This window comes from Aphidius gifuensis, linkage group LG2 (genome assembly GCF_014905175.1).
Source record: "Aphidius gifuensis isolate YNYX2018 linkage group LG2, ASM1490517v1, whole genome shotgun sequence".
NCBI lineage: Eukaryota > Metazoa > Arthropoda > Insecta > Hymenoptera > Braconidae > Aphidius > Aphidius gifuensis.
The window spans coordinates 28453138-28471802 of NC_057789.1; the positions used below are offsets into that span (position 1 = coordinate 28453138).

At 24.6% G+C, this 18665-nt stretch overlaps 6 protein-coding genes across 6 annotated transcripts in view; 2 read left to right on the forward strand and 4 right to left on the reverse strand.

Moving 5' to 3' along the window:
• LOC122850147 (protein Wnt-1-like) overlaps window positions 1-8056 on the forward strand; it is a 33818-nt gene extending 25762 nt beyond the window's left edge. Inside the window, exons 2-7 of the mRNA XM_044149217.1 lie at window positions 1992-2175; window positions 3258-3381; window positions 3844-4001; window positions 5000-5180; window positions 5303-5537; window positions 7000-8056. Coding sequence (XP_044005152.1) covers window positions 1992-2175; window positions 3258-3381; window positions 3844-4001; window positions 5000-5180; window positions 5303-5537; window positions 7000-7201 — 1084 coding nt within the window. The 3' untranslated portion in view covers window positions 7202-8056. The remainder of the gene's footprint in view (window positions 1-1991; window positions 2176-3257; window positions 3382-3843; window positions 4002-4999; window positions 5181-5302; window positions 5538-6999) is intronic.
• A 177-nt stretch (window positions 8057-8233) lies between these two features.
• Window positions 8234-10330, reverse strand: LOC122850125 (UDP-glucuronosyltransferase 1A9-like). The gene is made up of 4 exons (XM_044149155.1): window positions 9643-10330; window positions 9227-9581; window positions 8892-9147; window positions 8234-8823 (listed from the first exon to the last, which is right to left on the reverse strand). Exons 1-4 carry the CDS (start codon window positions 10023-10025, stop codon window positions 8306-8308), a joined length of 1512 nt encoding a protein of 503 aa, XP_044005090.1. The 5' UTR covers window positions 10026-10330; the 3' UTR covers window positions 8234-8305.
• Window positions 10331-12921: 2591 nt separating this feature from the next.
• Window positions 12922-13392, reverse strand: LOC122850688 (speckle-type POZ protein-like). Its single transcript, XM_044149821.1, has one exon. It carries the CDS (start codon window positions 13390-13392, stop codon window positions 12922-12924), a length of 471 nt encoding a protein of 156 aa, XP_044005756.1.
• Window positions 13393-13559: 167 nt separating this feature from the next.
• On the reverse strand, window positions 13560-14890 carry LOC122850689 (protein roadkill-like). The gene is made up of 2 exons (XM_044149822.1): window positions 14787-14890; window positions 13560-14613 (listed from the first exon to the last, which is right to left on the reverse strand). The coding sequence occupies exon 2, from the start codon at window positions 14589-14591 to the stop codon at window positions 13560-13562; it is 1032 nt and encodes a 343-aa protein (XP_044005757.1). The 5' UTR covers window positions 14592-14613; window positions 14787-14890.
• Window positions 14891-15194: 304 nt separating this feature from the next.
• Window positions 15195-17285, forward strand: LOC122850121 (nuclear pore glycoprotein p62). Its single transcript, XM_044149150.1, has 3 exons — window positions 15195-15534; window positions 15624-16491; window positions 16556-17285. Exons 1-3 carry the CDS (start codon window positions 15474-15476, stop codon window positions 17160-17162), a joined length of 1536 nt encoding a protein of 511 aa, XP_044005085.1. The 5' UTR covers window positions 15195-15473; the 3' UTR covers window positions 17163-17285.
• On the reverse strand, window positions 17220-18603 carry LOC122850172 (checkpoint protein HUS1). Its single transcript, XM_044149246.1, has 3 exons — window positions 18228-18603; window positions 17718-18121; window positions 17220-17631 (listed from the first exon to the last, which is right to left on the reverse strand). Exons 1-3 carry the CDS (start codon window positions 18277-18279, stop codon window positions 17269-17271), a joined length of 819 nt encoding a protein of 272 aa, XP_044005181.1. The 5' UTR covers window positions 18280-18603; the 3' UTR covers window positions 17220-17268.
• Window positions 18604-18665: the final 62 nt, after the last annotated feature.

Consider the following 18665-nt stretch of genomic DNA (forward strand, 5'->3'; position numbering starts at 1 on the left):
AATACACTTGCTGCAATATTCTGTATCTTCTTTATTTTTTTTTTATTTTTTTATATGTTTTGTATATTAATGTAAACATGTATTTCGTATTTTAGTATTATTATTGATTTTAATATTGCGTGATGAAAACCTCTCAGACTTTTGTATGATGATGATGATGATGATGTCGATGATGGTACCACTTGAATATTGTTTTTAGCCGAGCTTAAATGTCAATAATGTAAACTTGACACGATACACATCGACAAACATTGAGCTTATAGTGTTCAATGAATATTAAAAATAAGGGGAAATATATATTTGTTGATTTTACGTATTAAGACATGAAATCTTGTACATATTACTTATCGATTGAGACCATTTAACCGAGTGAAAAATAATATCAAAAAAGGAATACTTTTGAATAAGAAATTCAATATGTAATTTATTTATTAAGATATAAATTTTAATTTATTATTTATATGTTATACATAAAATTAAGAGAAAGCTGAACGATAAATACTTTCACGATTTACATTATAAATATATATTTTTTTTCTTTGGCTTAAAATAATTACAATGTTATTTTTTAATTAATTTTTTTCACTAAAATTACACGAAAACGAAATTATATTTATTCATTTACAAAATTGTATTTTGATAAAATGAATATTTGTTATTTATTTTTAAATTAAATGCAATTTTTTTCCAGTTGAATTAAGAATTTTAATATTTTTTATAAAATATGCTGCGGGAAAAATTAAAAAATTGATCCTTGAACAACAAGTAGTCGTTTTCATGAATAAAACTTCCATCTTTGAGTCATTAAAACTCCGATAAAATACTTTATAATATACTTTTTTTTACTTGTATTGTATAGGACAGACACGTTATGAGTTTATGCATCTGTCTCGAATTTTTTTGTATTATTTAATCGTTTTTTTTTCATATTTTTTTTACTCTCATTTCGATTTTAATTCTTCGTATGTTTTAAAAAAGTTTCTTCGTCTTTCCATAAAGAAATACCCGCAAACGATTTACAAGAATTCAAAGCCTCTTATATACCGACCTGTAATCTTTTACCCCTTGAAATAAAAAAAAATAAAAAACAGCTCTAATTATACAGCTTTTTTTTTTTTTTTTTTGGCGCACTCCTGAATATATATTCCATCATCTAATTGGTTTTCTCACTTTTAAAGTGGGACCCATTTGAGCAGTTTCTTTCAGATAAATTATAAAATATATATATTTTTTTTTTTTTTGTTTTTTATATTTCTCTAGTATAATATATTATTCTGAACAAGGATTTTAAATTATTTTAATATACATCACACATTTTTATAATATAAAATTGTACTTGAAAAAAAAGCCTCAAATTTTTTCCTAAATATTTTATTTATAAATTAATGAAAATTAATATTTAAATGAAATAATTGTTTTTTTTTCGGCAAATTTATTTTTATAACAGTTTATTTAATTTTTCCACAATAAATAAATAAATAAATAAGCAATTTTTCAATGTAATATATTTTATATAAAACAAAAAAAATTACTCACAATTTTTTTATGATAAAAATTTGAAATAAATTCTTTTATCAGTGTAAAAATAAAATGAAAATAAAAAAAATATATTACATTTAATTATTATAAATAAATAACTATCATACACTGATTGAGATTAAAATAAAAAATAATAATTATTAAAATTTAAAATTCATTTATATTTTTAAATTGCAACATGATAATATTTACCAAATTATTTTTCATGTAAATGATTTAATTTTTAAAAAATAATACCAAATAAATTGTGCACATAGCTAATTTAATTTACAATTAATACTAAACATTGACAATATTATTATTAAAAAATTTACATTATTTAAATATTTATATATAAATTTAAAATCTACATAAATTCTATCGAAGTATTTTAAATTTTCAACAAAAAGAAATGAAGAAAGGCATTTTTTGTAATTAATCATTAATGGTGATATTGTTAATTTTAATTTTAGGTACTTGGGAGTTGAGCCAAGATTTGCAGTAGGTACTGAAAACAGTCCAGGTGGTCCCGCTGACAGTGTATCACAGATTGGTGCTGGTGTCATTGGTCCAGCCAGTGCCGAAAGAAACTGTAAGAACTCACACTTGACGGTTAAACAGCAGGGGATATGTTCACGCTCACCTCAGATTCTCCAGGTGAGTTTTATCCATACCTTATCTGATCAAAAGAAATAAAGAAAAAGGAGAATAAAAGAAGAAAAAAAAGATTTAAAAAAAAAAAAACACATAAAATAAAAAATACACAAGCCAGGGCGTAACAAACTTGACGCTTCTTATTGCAACGACGATCATTTATATATTACATTTTTTTCCTTTCTTTCTCAATATTCATTTTTTTTTAGCTTTCTTTACATCCTCTTGCTTTTGCACATTATATACACTCAACAAAAAAATTATTAAATACTTGTAATCATTGCACAAAAACCGTAAATGTAATTTTAAAATTTTTTTCAAAAAAAAAAAACATTCAATAATTTATAACTAGAAAAATAATGGCAAAAAAAAAAAATCTAAAAGCTCTTTTAAAAGCTTTAAATAGATTCTATTTTGCTGTATAATTTTTTTTTTTATTTGACAATATTTTGAATGAATAAAATAGATGGAAAAAAAAAAAAAAAACAAAACTCTTGTATCTTTGTAATTTAGTGATATTTAAAAAATTAAATTTTTTATTTTTCTTCCCACGATAACGACAAAAAAAAAAATAAAAATAAAAAAAGCAGTAATATATATTCTTTGATGAACAAATGTAAGCTTGTTTGCTTAATGTAAAAACCTCGTTCGAATACTTATGAATGACGACAAGCCAGTGTATATATATTTTTGGTCTTTTGTAACAAACCGACATAAAATTATTTCAAATGAAAGGTATTTTTTTAAAAATGAATATTTATATTTATGCTAGTTTTGTGATGAATTCAAGCGAAGAAAATCAACTATGAATCGTCATATACATCCTGAAGAATCGATTTATAAATATACATTTGAAAAAAAAAATAAAAAAAAGCATTTAATTTAAAGTTTCAAGTCAAATGCACACACTGTGTGCGGTAAATTGACGATAAAAATAATAAAAAAGTCAAATGACATGAAATAAATAGTAATAAATTTGAAAAATAATATAAAATAATCAATTTACCTTTTGTAAATGTACATTGTGTTATTTTTCAAATGTTCATTCAACAATTTTTTCAACATTTTTTTTCTGTCATTTACAGGCTGTAAGTGCTGGGGCAAGATTGGCCATTGAAGAATGCCAGCATCAATTTCATTCAGCCAGATGGAATTGTTCAATCAGTATGGAAAATCCAGAAAATATATTTGGTGGTGTTATGCTAGTCAGTAAGTACTCCTATAAACCTTTAAACCACAAATAAAATATTTTACGTATAGTACTATTTCATAAATTTCCTTATTTTCAAAATTAATAATATCAATTAAAAATTTTATAAATAGATTATTATTAAAAACAACACGATAAATTTATTCTCAAGTTTTTCAATAATATATATAAATAAAACTTATAAATTTCCTTCTCCCACTTCAACGAAATATGTTTTAAATTCTCGTGAAAAATTTCATTCTAAATTTATCGTGAATCAATCAAATCTAAATTTATCATTTTCGTTTTTTTTTTTTTATATAATAAAAACAAGTATGTGTAAAGAAAAAAAAAAGCTTATTAATCGTTGGCATTATTTTAAGTATATACTTATATTTAAAAAAAAAAAAACTACAAAATTTGCAAAATGAAATCATGGATTTTTATAATTTAAATAAATATATTTGTGCTTTAATTTTCAGACAGTCGTGAGGCAGCTTTTGTATATGCAATATCAGCAGCTGGTGTTGCTTTCAGTGTAACAAGAGCATGTTCCAGGGGCGAACTAACTGACTGTTCTTGTGACAATCGTGTTAGGGCACGTCATCCAAATAACTGGCAATGGGGTGGTTGCAGTGAGGTAATTGCAAATTCATTTAGTAAAATCAAAAAATTGATATACTTTATTTGACAAGATTTGTCATTTTAACAAGTCAAAATAAACATCTTATAACATATACAACACATAATAATTATAAAAAAAAAGCTCTGTATTATTACATGTGAATGGGATATGTACATTTTTTTTTTTTTTTCTTTTTTACGTGAGTAGATGACCCCTTGTAGACATTGCGCGTTTACAAGAGGATTAACGTGAGCTAAGCTTGTTAAGTTGCAACAACCCTTCACAAGATCCATGACCAGTACTTCAATATTACCACTACTTTTAAAAACTTACCCACAAAGTCTTCTTTGTATATATATAAATATCTCATCATAATTTTCACGTACATATTATATTTTATTATTACAAAATATTTAAATTCGTTAATAATTTTCTATTAAAAAGTAAAAAAAATTAAGTATAATACACTTGTTGGTGTATTTTAAATTGTATTTAGATTGAATTTTTAATTAAATTTAAATTGTATTTTTAGTGTTTGTATATCAACACTAGTTTATAATTAAATTTACTTGAAAAAAATAAAAATTATAATTATATTTTAAAAGATATAAAAAATATATAAAATTGAATATATAAAATTACGAAATTTTTTTATTATCAAATTGATGTAATATTTTTTCTAATGTTTTAAAATTTTTTTATTTATTGGATATATTATTTTGATGATTATTTTTAGTCGTTACCTTGGTATATATTTGTTCAAGATATGTCAAAAGTTGTGTGCTAGTTTAAAGTAAACTTGAGTATACTATTTGTTCACATTACGACGACATTTGAATTTCTAAATTGTCCCGCGGGAATATGAGCACAAGTTGAGATAACAATGTTTATTTTAAACCAAAAAAATATAAAATAAAAAAAAGTAAATACAAAGTTAATCCCAACTTGAAGAATTTTCATTTTTCTTTTATTTATATGTTTAAATATATTTAACCTTTTTTTTTTCAACACAGGATATTCATTTTGGTGAAAAATTATCGAGAGAATGGTCTGACGGTGCTGAGGAGCCAGTTAAAGATGGTGTTGATATTGTTGGATCAAAAGGATTGGCTGGACAACTTATGAGAAAACATGACAGTGAAGCTGGTAGACGAGCTGTTCGTTCACGAATGCAACGTGTTTGTAAATGTCACGGTTAGTAATTTAACACTGACCTTGTTATTAACAAAAAATCTATAATAATATAAATAAAATAAAAAATTTATTTTTTATTCTAGATGATGATATATATTATTTTTTTCGAATGTTAATTATAGGTATGTCTGGCTCATGCAGTGTGAGAGTTTGCTGGCGAAGACTACCAGCATTTAGGGGTGCTGGCACAGCCCTGGCTGCTCTTCATGAGGGTGCTGCATTGGTACGTCTTGCACAACGGGGTGGAGGAAAAAGACCTGCTAGACTTAGACCAGCTAGAGCTGATCTTAAACGACCAAATAAAACAGATCTTGTCTATCTTGAAGACAGTCCTGATTACTGTGAACGAAATTTAACGTTAGTATTTTTTTTAAATTAATTTTATTATAATCTTTGTATTTCAATTTTACATGTGACAAATTTATGCTGATTTATTTTACAAAAAAAATAATAAACTCCCGCAGAGTTACAGCACATTAATGCAAAAAATTTGAAGGGGTTGTTTTGTTAATAGGGTTTGAAAATTCAAACTTATATTGATGCATGTTCACACATGTGTTTATTGATTGTACAAATGCTAATGACAAATTTATTATGGTTAATAAAATTTACAAAAATTCTTAGTTATATTAAATTGAAAAAAAATAATATATTTCTTTTAAAAATAGGTCAAGGTATAAATTTCGAATAAAAAAAAAAAGTAAATTTATAAATTAAATAATTCTACCGTGTATTTTTAAAGAATATAATTTTCTTAAATTTATTTATACTTAATCTTATAATAAAAGGTAAAAAAAATTATTTTTTTTTATTAAATCAGCTGTTTAAATTCTGATTACCAGTTTAATGAATTTTTTGGATTAAAATTATTGAATATGAATCATCATTAGCCCCCCCTTTAAGAATATATTTAACAAAAATATTTTTCATGTCGTTTTTTATTTTATATATTTTATTTGATATTTTTTTTATTTTTAGTTTACGAGTCGTAAAAAAAAAAAAATAACTTGTATATTTTCAAAGTGATAATTTACTATGTATTTTTTGTATAATGAATTTTAAATTGCCTGAAAAAAGTTTTCATAATTGTATTTTAATTATACATCTTGATTCTTGATCGTTTTATTATATATTTATTTTTTTTTTTTTTATTACAAATACCGTTTAATAGGACATACCTAAGTACAACGTTTACCAGGTACTTTCTCCATTTTATTAAATGAAAAAAAAAAAAAAAACAATTTCACAAGACTGGTTGATCCATATTGAGATTAAAACATGTTTACTCATGTTCACTAATTGCATCTATAAATTTAATGAATTACAAATTTATTTATAATTATTTAAACTTATTGTATACGCAGAAATATAAATATATTTTTCATACAGATGGCTTATTTAAATTAGAAAAAAAAATTGATATATTAGTACAAAATTCAAGGCAGATAAATTAATTAATAATTTATTTCGTGTAAAATTAAATTGAATTTATTTTATACAAATAAATAATTTAAAAATTGATTTAACATTGATAAAATAAATTAAGCCTAATAATAAAATTTATTTCATTAAAATAATAATCTTTATCCAAGTGAAATAAATAATTCTCCATGTAGTAAATAAAATATAAAATCTCATCTCATATAAAATTTATAAATAATAATATTTAACGATTCAAACCCACTAGTAATATTTAAATGTCAATGTGCATCAAATTGCACAAACGTAAATAAATTTCTAATATAAAAAAAGCATAAATTAATAAATAATTCTATTCAATTTGAAAATAAATAAATAATATTTTTTTTATTATTTTTAGACTTGGAATACCAGGTACAAGAGGACGAATATGTAATAGAACGTCACCAGGTTTAGATGGCTGTACATTATTATGTTGTGGAAGAGGATATCAAACACGAATACGTGATGTTACAGAAAAATGTAAATGCAGATTTGTATGGTGTTGTCAAGTGCAATGTGATATGTGTAGACATACACGTGAAGAGCATATATGCAATTAATTTATCTAAATCAAACAAAGTTTGTTAAAATTTAAAAAATCCAATAAGAAGAAGAAGAAGAAGTAGATTGCAATCAGAACAAGAGGCTTAAACATTTTATTAATATAATAAACTTAATGTAATAATTTAATTAAACAAACAAAAAAATTATTTAAAAGAAAAACAAAGGGAAAATTAAATTTTTAATATGACTGTCTTTTGTCACGTTGCATGTCAATGGCTGTTTTATTTAAAAAAAAAAAATAAATAAATAATAACTACATTATAATATTATATCTGTGCAGCCTGATAATGGCATCTTGTGAGTAACAAGTGTCTGCTCCAGATTCCATCAAGATTGCGTAACGAAAATTATATAAAAAAAAAAAAAAACTTAATCTGCCAATGAATGTACATATAATCTTTTTTTACCTTTTATTATTATAAATTAATAATTAAACGTGTATATATTTATATAATTAATGGACTTGATGATGAACTTTTACCATGAATTTTAATTCAATTTTAAAAATTAATTTGACCGAGCTATGTCCATAAACTATGCTCATTTTAATATAAAATTTATAATGTGCTTATAAAAATATAAAATTTAAATAATAATTAAATTATGTCATAATAAATTATAGCTATCATCAATATATTAGATAATTAATGTCGTAAATTAAGATATTTATAAAAATTATATACAAAATCATCATGAATTAGAAAAAGAAAAACAAAAAAAAAATTAGAAAAGTAAATTAACTGCAATTAAGTTATTAATTTGTTCTTGATTTTAAAAAAAAATATGCAGTATTGAAAATTTGTAATTTATTTTATTCACATTAATATTATATATTAGAATATAAGCTATTTAAAAATGTGTCAAATAATTATTAGCTAAATTTAATTTAAAAAAATATTATAGTAATTTTTAATAAATCACAATTTTTTCAGCATAGCCATAGGCTTTTTAGCTCAAATATATTTGTATATGTACTGCCCTTAAGTGTATTTATAAAAAACAAAAAAAAATAATAATAATAAAAATATATTAAACAACAAAACCTCTGTTGTTAATTTAAAAAATGATTAATTAATTTTATTTTTCATTTACATGAGGTTTTATTTATTGTGTCTTTTTAATTTCATTCTAGTTGGTTTATTTGTTTTTTTTTGTAAATACCAAGACAATGCACTTGTTGTAGCAAATAAAATACCAAACAAAGCTCCAATTAATATGCCAATATATAATTGTACATCTTCAGCAAATGTTTTGACACTTGTTGCTCTGTCAATTGCTGAAAATTCAATGATATTTTTATCATTTCTAGCAATCCAATCAAGCCAAAATATTAATTTATCTGTTGATGGTATTGGTCTGTCTCTGATTGATTGTGACACCATTCTTCCAGCTTCACGATAATTTTTATTATCATGAATATTAGCTATTGTGTCAATTATTTTTTCAACTGTATATTCATTGGCTAGTGATATTCCCATGCCAAGTTTAACAGCACGTTTGTCATTCAACATGTCATATGGATTTTTAGCTACACAAATTATTGGAGTACCATGATAAATTGCTTCAAGAAATTCAGTGTCTTTACAATGACAAAGTAGCACTCTTGTTCTACTGTATCCTGAATAAAATGAAAATAAAAATTACATTAATTTAACTCATGACAATATTGATTTGTTTGATAATTACCAATAAGATCTTGACGATCAACATTTGAATGTAAAAATAAATTATCCGGTTTCTCTGTTGGAAATTTTGTCAATTTTGTTTTCCATATTATTGCTTGGCCTTGTCTACCTTGTGGTAATTGACGTGCTACACCTTTTATTAATTCAGCATATGTCTCATCTAGCAACACGACAATTGTACCAAGTCGAAAATCAATTAAACTTTTTTGTAAGTCATCTGGTAATGGTTTTGGTCCTCGACAATGATGACAACCAGTCTGTAAATTAAATTATTTATATTATTATATCTTGTCTTATTTTTTTTTGGTTGTTTATAGTGTCAGTTAAATTAATTACTTCAACAAATCTTTGTGTTAATGATGCAAAGCTATTTCTTAAAATAGAATCACCAGCCCAAAATAGTAATTCAACATTTGAATATAAATCATCAATATTATCTTGATTAGCTTCATAATTTTTAATATATTTTTTAATTAAATTCATTGCAGGTGTTATATAATTATTTTTTGAACGTCCAATAATTGTTTTGTGATGAATATTTTCCCAAAAACGATCATAAATACCATCAGTACTTATTGGAATACCAAATTTTGTTTTTTCCATAGCATAGTGTTCTTCTTCAATACCAAGTGACCAGATAACTGGTATTGAGCCAATATATTTTGTCCAAGGAAGTAAACAACCATCATGTCTGTAAAATAATAATATATATTTAATTATTTAATTTAATTTATTATTGATAAATAATTTACCTGAGGGCTGGAAATATAACAAATGTTGGTTGAATTTCACCAATTGTTTTTAGTATTTTTTCATCACTTATTAAACTTTCACATGCTTTTAATGCTTTAGCTTCAATTGTTGAAGTTTTATCAATTGTAAAATTGAGTTTAATAACATCAACTTCAACAAGATGTTCATAAATATCATAGCCATTTGGAATTATTAGTGTTGAACTAATTCCATTGTCAGTTAATGAATTTGCCAGTAATGAAATATCATATGTTTCTTCGAAACCAATGACTAGAGCTGTTTTTGGTGGAAGAAACATACTTGATGCACTTGATAAATCAATAAATATTAATGATAAATTTATCATCAATATGATTAACATGTTGGATTTATTATTTAACATGTTTTATTTAGCAAAACAAGATATCTTTTGATGACTATTCTGGAATTTATTCAGCTATCAAGCCAGTAGAAGACTGTTGATGTAATTTTGGATTTTTTTTTACTGTTTTATTTTGTATTCAGGAGCCGCGTAATAATACTGATGAAACCAACAACTTCCATCAACTGCGTAGCAATTTTTTTGGTAATAATTTGTTGATGATTCATACATTTAAACTTTTCCCAAAATGGAAACTGATATCAAAATATTTGTCCACTTTTTTCTCTTATCATCTAGATCAAAATAAACAACCGGCTTTATTTATTTTTTTTTATATTGATTATTTACATTATAAACAAAAAAATAATACCACCAACATTGTTTGAATTATTAAATTTAATAATAATTAATATTTCTACAAGCAACTTGTAAACAATCGTAATTTAGAAAATTTATTCCTTCAGTATTTTTTTTTTTTGACAACAAATGAGATAATTAATTTGACAATTTTTTTAATGTAAACAAATGTAAATAAACAAATGAAAATTATTATTATTATTACAAGACTACCATTGGAACATGTAGATTCCTTTAATCAATGATAACACATGTGTATTTTTTTTTTTTTTCTCTCCAGTTAAAATTAAATTTGATGAACATTATTTTTTGGGCAAGGACATGTTTATTTTAGATAATATATTTTTAATTCAAGATGGTGATGTGTTTGTTGAAGTTTAGATAAATTTTTAATTCAATGCATTGTAATAGTCTTATTTAAATGTTTCGAAAAATAATATTTATTTATTATTCTGAAAATTTAATTATGTGTTATTATAAATTTGTGGACAAAAGAAAACAGTAAAGATTATATTTAAGCAAAATGAAGTAATATGTGAAGATCATTTTCCCGTTAATAAAATAGTAAGAGATTATAAAATTTATTTACCAAATGGTAATGTTGATTTCATTACTCATTTCAACCAGATTCCATTTTGGGTTTCAGAGAACATGATTATGCAAAATGGTTTTTGAAAATTAGCACAGAAAAAGTCAGAAACAATTAAACAAGATAATGAAAATACAATTGTCAATGTAAAACCTCAAAACAATATTAATAATGTTCAACAAAATATAATTTTAAATAATCTAAAAAATGTTGAAATTAATCAACAAATTGTTAATGGAATACAAAATAATATTCCTGCCCTGATACAAGTTGATGTATGTATTAATTTTTTATTTATTATCTTGATAATATTTAACTGTTATTTGTTATTATTTTCAACAGAAACAACATCCACCACCTCTTATTTGGCGACTACCTGTTGATAATAAGTCTAATAATACAAAAATATCATCAGCAACATTAACACCAATAACACCAATGACAACAGGGTTAACATTTTTAATTGCTAAAGAATTGACACCTCCAACTAAAATAGTTAATAAACAAAATGAGTTGCCAGTACCATCAACGCCTGTGACACTGACACCTGTAACGCCAATAACAATAAAACCAGCACCAACATCAACAACACCAAAACCAATAACAATAACAACAACACCAAAACCAATAACAATAACACCAACATCAACACCAATGACAACAACACCAACACCAATATCAATGCCAATAACATCAACATCAACAACACCAGCAACAGCAACAGCACCAATAACATTTAATATTAGAAAAAGATTTAGTCATAAAAAAACTGAAAAAGTTAAAACAATTGATGAACCAGAAAAATGGGATCTAGATAAATTGTATAATGAATTATCAATAGTTTATGATGATAAAATGAAATGGGGTGTTATTAGAGTGGAAAATAAATTATCAATAATTGTTTTTGATAATTTAATACATCCAAAGAAACAAATGATTGTTTTTTATGATTTAACATATGAGGTATGATAGCCAATTGATTGATTGATTTTATTTATTGATGATTATGGGTTCGTATTAATATTGATACAAGTATTGATAATGTTGTTCATAATATAAGAGTATTACATGGTGGGGTCCTGGTGGGTGAATAGATTTATATTATGTTATTATTTTTGTCCAGCTTTGATTGTTCTGGATTGCATGTTGATGGATGGACATTCGTTGTTGGAAAACTGATATTGATGAGGACGGGTTTGATTCCATGATAAAAGATGGCCAGATGGATGATGATGATTTTTTAAATGTAAATAATAGCTGAATTTATAATTTATTTTATTTTAAATTATAACTGTAATAAATTTCATTTATTTTTACAATATTGTGAGTTTTATTTATTTATTTATTAACCTTTTTTCTTTTTTAAATTGAACAACTTTTAATATTTTTTTTTTTCAACTTACAGTTTTATAGTTTGTTGAAACTTGGAAATTATTTAATGATTTTTAATCATTAAATTTGCGCTTATGGATTTTTTTTTTTTTTCATTTAATATTTGTTAATTATTAATTTTTTTGAACTTGAATCTTAAATCTATTTAAAATTATAAAATTTAATCATTCAATGATTTTTAATGGGTATAATAATGTATTAATAATAATCGAAATATTATTTTAGCTTTTGTATTATTTAAATTAACAAATTTAAATTTTATAAATAAATTTAAATAAAAAATTCAATCATTCAATTTTCCATGACCTGATATAAAAATTTTTCAAATATTTTTGACATAACTCACTTATTTTTTTTACTTTTACTTTTCATCATCAAATTAAAAAGCTCAATCATTCAATGATTCTCAATAATTAAATTAAAATAAAAAAAAAAAAAAAAAAGATAACTATAAATTATCAATACTCAAATGCAAACCAAAAATATTATTTAAATTTTACTTAATGAAAAAGCTATATTTTTTTTTATAAAAATATAAATATTTTTAATCTTATTATTAAAAAAAAAAAATAATAATAATTACTTATCATTAGCTGTTTCAATGGCAATACCACGAAGAACTTCAATAGCCAAATTTGGATAATCCTTTTCCAAATTTCGAAAATCATTTGACTTCAACAACGATCCATGATTTTTAAAAAATTCAATGATAAATTTTTTAAATTCTTCAGTACCATGTAACTCAGCAATGATCAATGTTTTAACAGCATTATCAATTTTAATATTTTTATATAAAATTTCTTCACATAAATTTCTCAATCTATCAATTTGATATTTGTGTGATGCTGCCATCAATGCATCAACATGTAAATCAATTTTAGATGGTGCTTTATTTGTATATACAAATTCTAATATTTGTAATGCAACATCAAGTTCAATGTCATTTATTTTAATGACATTGTCATCAGCATCAGCATCAGCATCAGCTTCTTTAATAATATCTTTATCAAACATTGCTGTAAACACTGGACTATGAACAGACAATATCATCTTATGTGCTTTTAATTGTATTTAACTAATATCACTACTTCAACATCTTCAAATTTTCATTTTAAAAATTAAATGTTTTAATTTTTTTACATGTTGTTGATGTACCAGTCATAATTCCAACTTCTAATAATATTGTCAATGTACCATCTGGTAAAATATAAAATATATCATTTTTGCAAATTTTGATATCCATCATCTGGTATTCCATCCTTTGGGTTTTTATTATCATTATTTAAAATTGATAATGATATTGTAACACGTTTTGAATTATTTGCTGATTTTTTATAATCAATTAAATGTACTTTTAATGTTAACATAGCAGCACCAGCATCATAACGATAATTTGATGATAAATCAATACGCCAATTATATTTTTCTTCATTATCAGATGTAAATATTGATGACTCAAGATGTTGTCCATCATTTTCAATACGATATTTAAAATTTTTAATTGACCAAATGTAACTTTCTTGTTTAATAATTGTATCAGTCTCACACCAAAGTTTTGGCTCAATAATTGTTGATGTTTTTTGGGTGTTGTTAGTATCATTATCATCATTATTATCAACATTATCAACAACAGCATCATCATTTGTTTTTATTGATGGTGTAAGTTTACTTGATATAACTGGTGTATTCGTGGCAACAGTTGCTGTATTTAGCTTTGAATTATTTGTTGATGCAAATTTTGATGATGAAGCAGTTGATGTGTATCTTGTTGATGAACCATTCCAAAGATATTGAAACTCTGGTGATGTTACGGTTGGAGAAATACGCCATGGTACAGAATCAGTTGAATTTAAATATTTTGAAAAACAAAAATCACCAAAACCTGGTACTGTTGGTAGTGAGTTGTCAATATTTGATGGAACAAATGTATTTGAAGTCATTGAAAATGATTCTTTAGCAGGTGATCCATAAGTTGGATCAAATAAATTTGTTGTTGATGATCTTTTTTTTGATGATTCAAAAAATATATGTGTTGATGAAGAATTTGGATTTTCATTTGTTAAATTTGCAGTGGTAGTTGATATAAAAGGTTGATGAGTTGATTTATTTGAAAATTTTGAATCAAATATTGGTGAATTTATTGGATTTAATGGTGTTGATGCAAAAGTTGGTTTACTTTCACCAAAAAGTGGTACTGGTGATCGTCTTGATGAACAATTTGCAAATTCAACTGCTGGTTTTAATTCCATTGTTGATGAATCAATTTTTAAGCTTGAAAAAAATAATCAAATAAATCAATTATTATTTTATATCAAATATTTTATTTATTCATTCATTTTGATGAATAATATTTTGAGATTTTTATCAATATCTTAACCTACGAAAATGTTTCATATATTTTAACAAAACAATATGTAATTATTAATTATTAATTGTTGACTTACCAATAATATATTTATCAATTGTTTGATGAAATTAATATGACAATTTTGTACAAGGAATTTTATCTTTTCAATTTTTTTTTTTTTCAAGACAGAAGAACGTCCAGGCACAATGAAAAAAAAAAAAAACAAAAACACAGAGGAATCTTCAATCTCCCTTCCCCTAATTTTATTCATACACTTTGATGACAAAAGAAAATATTTTCAATTTTTTTATAAATATTTTAATATTAAATTTTCAAGAGATTAAAAATTTTTTTGTTTAATTATTTATTATTAAATGTCTAGAAAATTTATTTATAATAACTGCAATTTTACAGTTATTTTTTTCAAAAATTTCAAAATATTTTTTATTATTATTTTTTTTATTGTAAAAAGCCGACAACTACCGATGGCCACCGACAACAATGCACCTTTAACTGTGTGAGTGTCAGAGTGTGTGTCACTGTTGTGTCACGTTGAGTTGTTCATATTTTAAGATTAAATAAGACGCATATAATAATATTTATTAATATACAAATAATCTAAATAAAAAAACATTAAAAAATATAAACAACGTGTATTAAATAGTCAGTGTAAAAAAAATAAATTTATAAATTTATCAAAATATATTAATACAAAATTTAAATTTATAATTTTTGAGGTTATATTCAGTTGTATACATTTGTTAATTGAATAATAATTATAAAAATGAATTTTTCTGATCCCTCAAAAACTGGTCAACCAGGTGGAATACAATCCACAACACCAGGTAAAAAGAAAAAGATGAAAAAAACATTTAAGTTTATAAACAATAAATTAAAATTAAATATTTGTTGTTATTATTGTTGTTTAAATTAGGATTTGGAGCTGGTACAAATGATCCAAATAAACCACTTGGTGCATTTTCTATGCCTTCAATGCAAAATCAAGCAAAACCTGGTGGTTTTACATTGGGTTCAACACCAGCACCGGCATTTGGTTCAACACCAGCACCAACATTTGGTTCATTAGGCACACCAGCAACATCAACACCTGGAGCTTTGTCATTTGGTGCTACACCAATGAATCAACCATCTACACTTTCATTTGGCACAACACCAGCAGCATCAACTGGTGGTATATCATTTGGCATGAATACAAATACACCAGCAACAAGTTTTGGAGCAATGAAAATGCCAAGTTTAACAACAGCAACACCAAATACAGCACAAGGCGGATTGTCATTTGGTACACCAAAAACATCAACAACAAGTGGTTTTACACTTGGTGGTACAACAACAAATACTGGTACAACTCCAGCACCAGCATTTGGCTCTTTACCAACACCAGCATCAACTGGTTTTACACTTGGTGGTGGTGCAACACTAACAACAACAAATCCACCAGCCCCAGCAGCAACAACTGGTGGTGGTATTAGTTTTGGTATGACAAATACATCAATAGCACCAACAAGTATACCATCAACTGGTTTAACATTAAGTACACCAGCTTCAATTGCTCCAACATCTGCTACATCTGGATTTAGTTTATTATCAAATACAACAACAACAACAGCAGCAGCAACAACAACAACCACAACAACTTCTGCAACACTTGGATTTTCTTTGACTGGTAATACTGCATCAACAGCAGCTTCAACTGGATTTACAACAAGTACTGCAGCTGTTACTTTACCAAGTACTGCTAATACTGCACCACCACCAACAACACTTGGAAATGTTACAACGTAAGTTGGTTATTAATTAATTTAAATTAATTATAAATGATTAATTATTATTTATTTATTTTAGTGTTACACCATCATCAAATAGTGGACAAAGTAATTCAATAAATTTTTGTCAACTTGAAGAATCAATAAATAAATGGACACTTGAATTAGAAGAACAAGAAAGAGCATTTGTTAATCAAGCCACACAAATAAATGCATGGGATAAATTATTAATAGCAAATGGTGAAAAAATTGTAACATTAAATGAAGAAGTTGAACGTGTTAAAGTTGAACAACAAAAATTAGAACATGAACTTGATTATGTTGTTGGACAACAAAAAGAACTTCAAGATTGTCTTATACCACTTGAAAAAGAAAATTCATCATTATCAGTATCTGATTCAGAGCGTGTTTCAACATATAGATTAGCTGAAAATCTTGATACACAATTAAAACAAATGTCAGAAGATTTAAAAGAAATTATTGAACATTTAAATGAAGCTAATCGTGGACAAGATTCAAGTGATCCAATGGTACAAATTGGTAAAATTTTAAATGCACATATGAATAGTTTACAATGGCTTGATCAAAAAACATCAATAATTGGACAAAAAATTCAACAAATTGATCAATTACATCAAAATTATCGTCAAGAAAATGAAAGAAGTTTTAGTCTTGCATATAATTAATTACAAAAACTCCAAAATCTAGTTTATAACATCAATCTTGTATTTTAAATAAATAAATTTTTCTTTTTTTTTTTACTTATTAAATATTAAAATATATAAAATTTATTTAAAAACTAATACCTGGTATAAAATAATTAATTTTAATATTATTTTGTAAATTAACATGTAAGTATAACATTTGTTCATGTAATATATTACATTGTACACTATCAGGACGTACAGCATCCCAAGCTAAAAACATGATGAATCTTTTGATATCAATAGTTGCTGTTATTTTATCTTGATCAGTTGTATTGTCTTTCCATACACGAAGATCACGAAAATGTGTTGCAACAGTTGCTTTATTTGTTTCACTTTTAAGTATCAACATGCCATTATTATCAGCAACAATACCTAAATATGGACTCATGTTTTTCATTCTTTCAACAACATTACGTATGTGTTTCATTGGTGGTAAATCAATTGTTATCTAAAAGACAAACCAGAAAAATATATATTAGTTAAACAGAATAAATAGTCAACTGTTGTTGTTATTTCTTTGTCAAGTAAATTTACATCAAAAGCTGGTACAGATGGTGTTTTATATGATGGCCATTCTTGTCGTGGTACCACTCTTATTGGTACATCATGAACACACTGCCAACAATCAGTTATTGCTGGTATTTCAATGTCCAATGTTAAACATGGTTGTTGTTTATTTGTCAATTTAATTGTAACACTTGTTGCTGCTGTTTTTAATGTTGTTAAACTTTTTGATAACATCAATGTATCAACTTCAAGGTATATCAAATTTTGTTCTACATCAGCACCAGACAATGAGTATTGATTGAAAAAATGATTTTTTGATAATACTGCCCATACTATTGGATTCATGTCATCCAAAACAGTAAAACATATCTCATCAATACTCATTATCATAACACAAAGTTTTGACATTTTTGATATTGCATTTACGACATCTACAATAAACATTAAATTTTAATATTATTATTAAATAATTATTATTTATTTATAATTTATTTAATTTGTCAAAGGTTATAAAATTAAAATTGATAAAAAACTTACTTGTAAAATCTCGCATTGCCAATGTCTCTGACATTCTGCATTTAAATTTCATTTTTATAAATTAATTTTAATTAATTAATTAACAAATTAATATCCAGATTTTGTTTACACTTTTTGTTTATTATGATTTCAAGCTGTCTTTTTGAGAGAGTGAGAGAGAGATTTTGTTTTTGTTTTTTTATTTTTTTTTTTTGATGATTTTTGATTTTTTTGATTTTGTTTTTGATTTTATTTTATTGCTTTTTTTGATTGCTTTGTCGGCATTTGGTGTTATCGACATTTTTAAAATTAATATCTAAGAATACCGTTAGAGGTCTGATGAACTATGGAAAAATTGTAAAAAATTATTATTATTGTCGTTGGTCCCTTGTAGTCCCTTGCGACCTTGTGGTTGCTGGTGTTGCTGGTGGTTCCCTCCAATTTTAATCTTCAATGATG

What these genes read in the sequence shown, in the direction of transcription:
- LOC122850121 (XM_044149150.1), top strand. Translation starts at nt 15,474, where the DNA reads ATGAATTTTTCTGATCCCTCAAAAACTGGTCAACCAGGTGGAATACAA. An exon ending in AATACAATCCACAACACCAG is followed by an intron (nt 15,535 to 15,623) that starts GTAAAAAGAAAA and finishes TGTTTAAATTAG; the next exon opens with GATTTGGAGCTGGTACAAAT. An exon ending in ACACTTGGAAATGTTACAAC is followed by an intron (nt 16,492 to 16,555) that starts GTAAGTTGGTTA and finishes TATTTATTTTAG; the next exon opens with TGTTACACCATCATCAAATA.
- LOC122850689 (XM_044149822.1), bottom strand. Translation starts at nt 14,591, where the DNA reads ATGGAATTAAAACCAGCAGTTGAATTTGCAAATTGTTCATCAAGACGA.
- LOC122850125 (XM_044149155.1), bottom strand. Translation starts at nt 10,025, where the DNA reads ATGTTAAATAATAAATCCAACATGTTAATCATATTGATGATAAATTTA. An exon ending in TAACACAAAGATTTGTTGAA is followed by an intron (nt 9,148 to 9,226) that starts GTAATTAATTTA and finishes TTTAATTTACAG; the next exon opens with ACTGGTTGTCATCATTGTCG. An exon ending in TGATCGTCAAGATCTTATTG is followed by an intron (nt 8,824 to 8,891) that starts GTAATTATCAAA and finishes CATTTTATTCAG; the next exon opens with GATACAGTAGAACAAGAGTG.
- LOC122850688 (XM_044149821.1), bottom strand. Translation starts at nt 13,392, where the DNA reads ATGATATTGTCTGTTCATAGTCCAGTGTTTACAGCAATGTTTGATAAA.
- LOC122850172 (XM_044149246.1), bottom strand. Translation starts at nt 18,279, where the DNA reads ATGAAATTTAAATGCAGAATGTCAGAGACATTGGCAATGCGAGATTTT. An exon ending in GGCAATGCGAGATTTTACAA is followed by an intron (nt 18,122 to 18,227) that starts GTAAGTTTTTTA and finishes TGTTTATTGTAG; the next exon opens with ATGTCGTAAATGCAATATCA. An exon ending in CATCTGTACCAGCTTTTGAT is followed by an intron (nt 17,632 to 17,717) that starts GTAAATTTACTT and finishes TTTGTCTTTTAG; the next exon opens with ATAACAATTGATTTACCACC.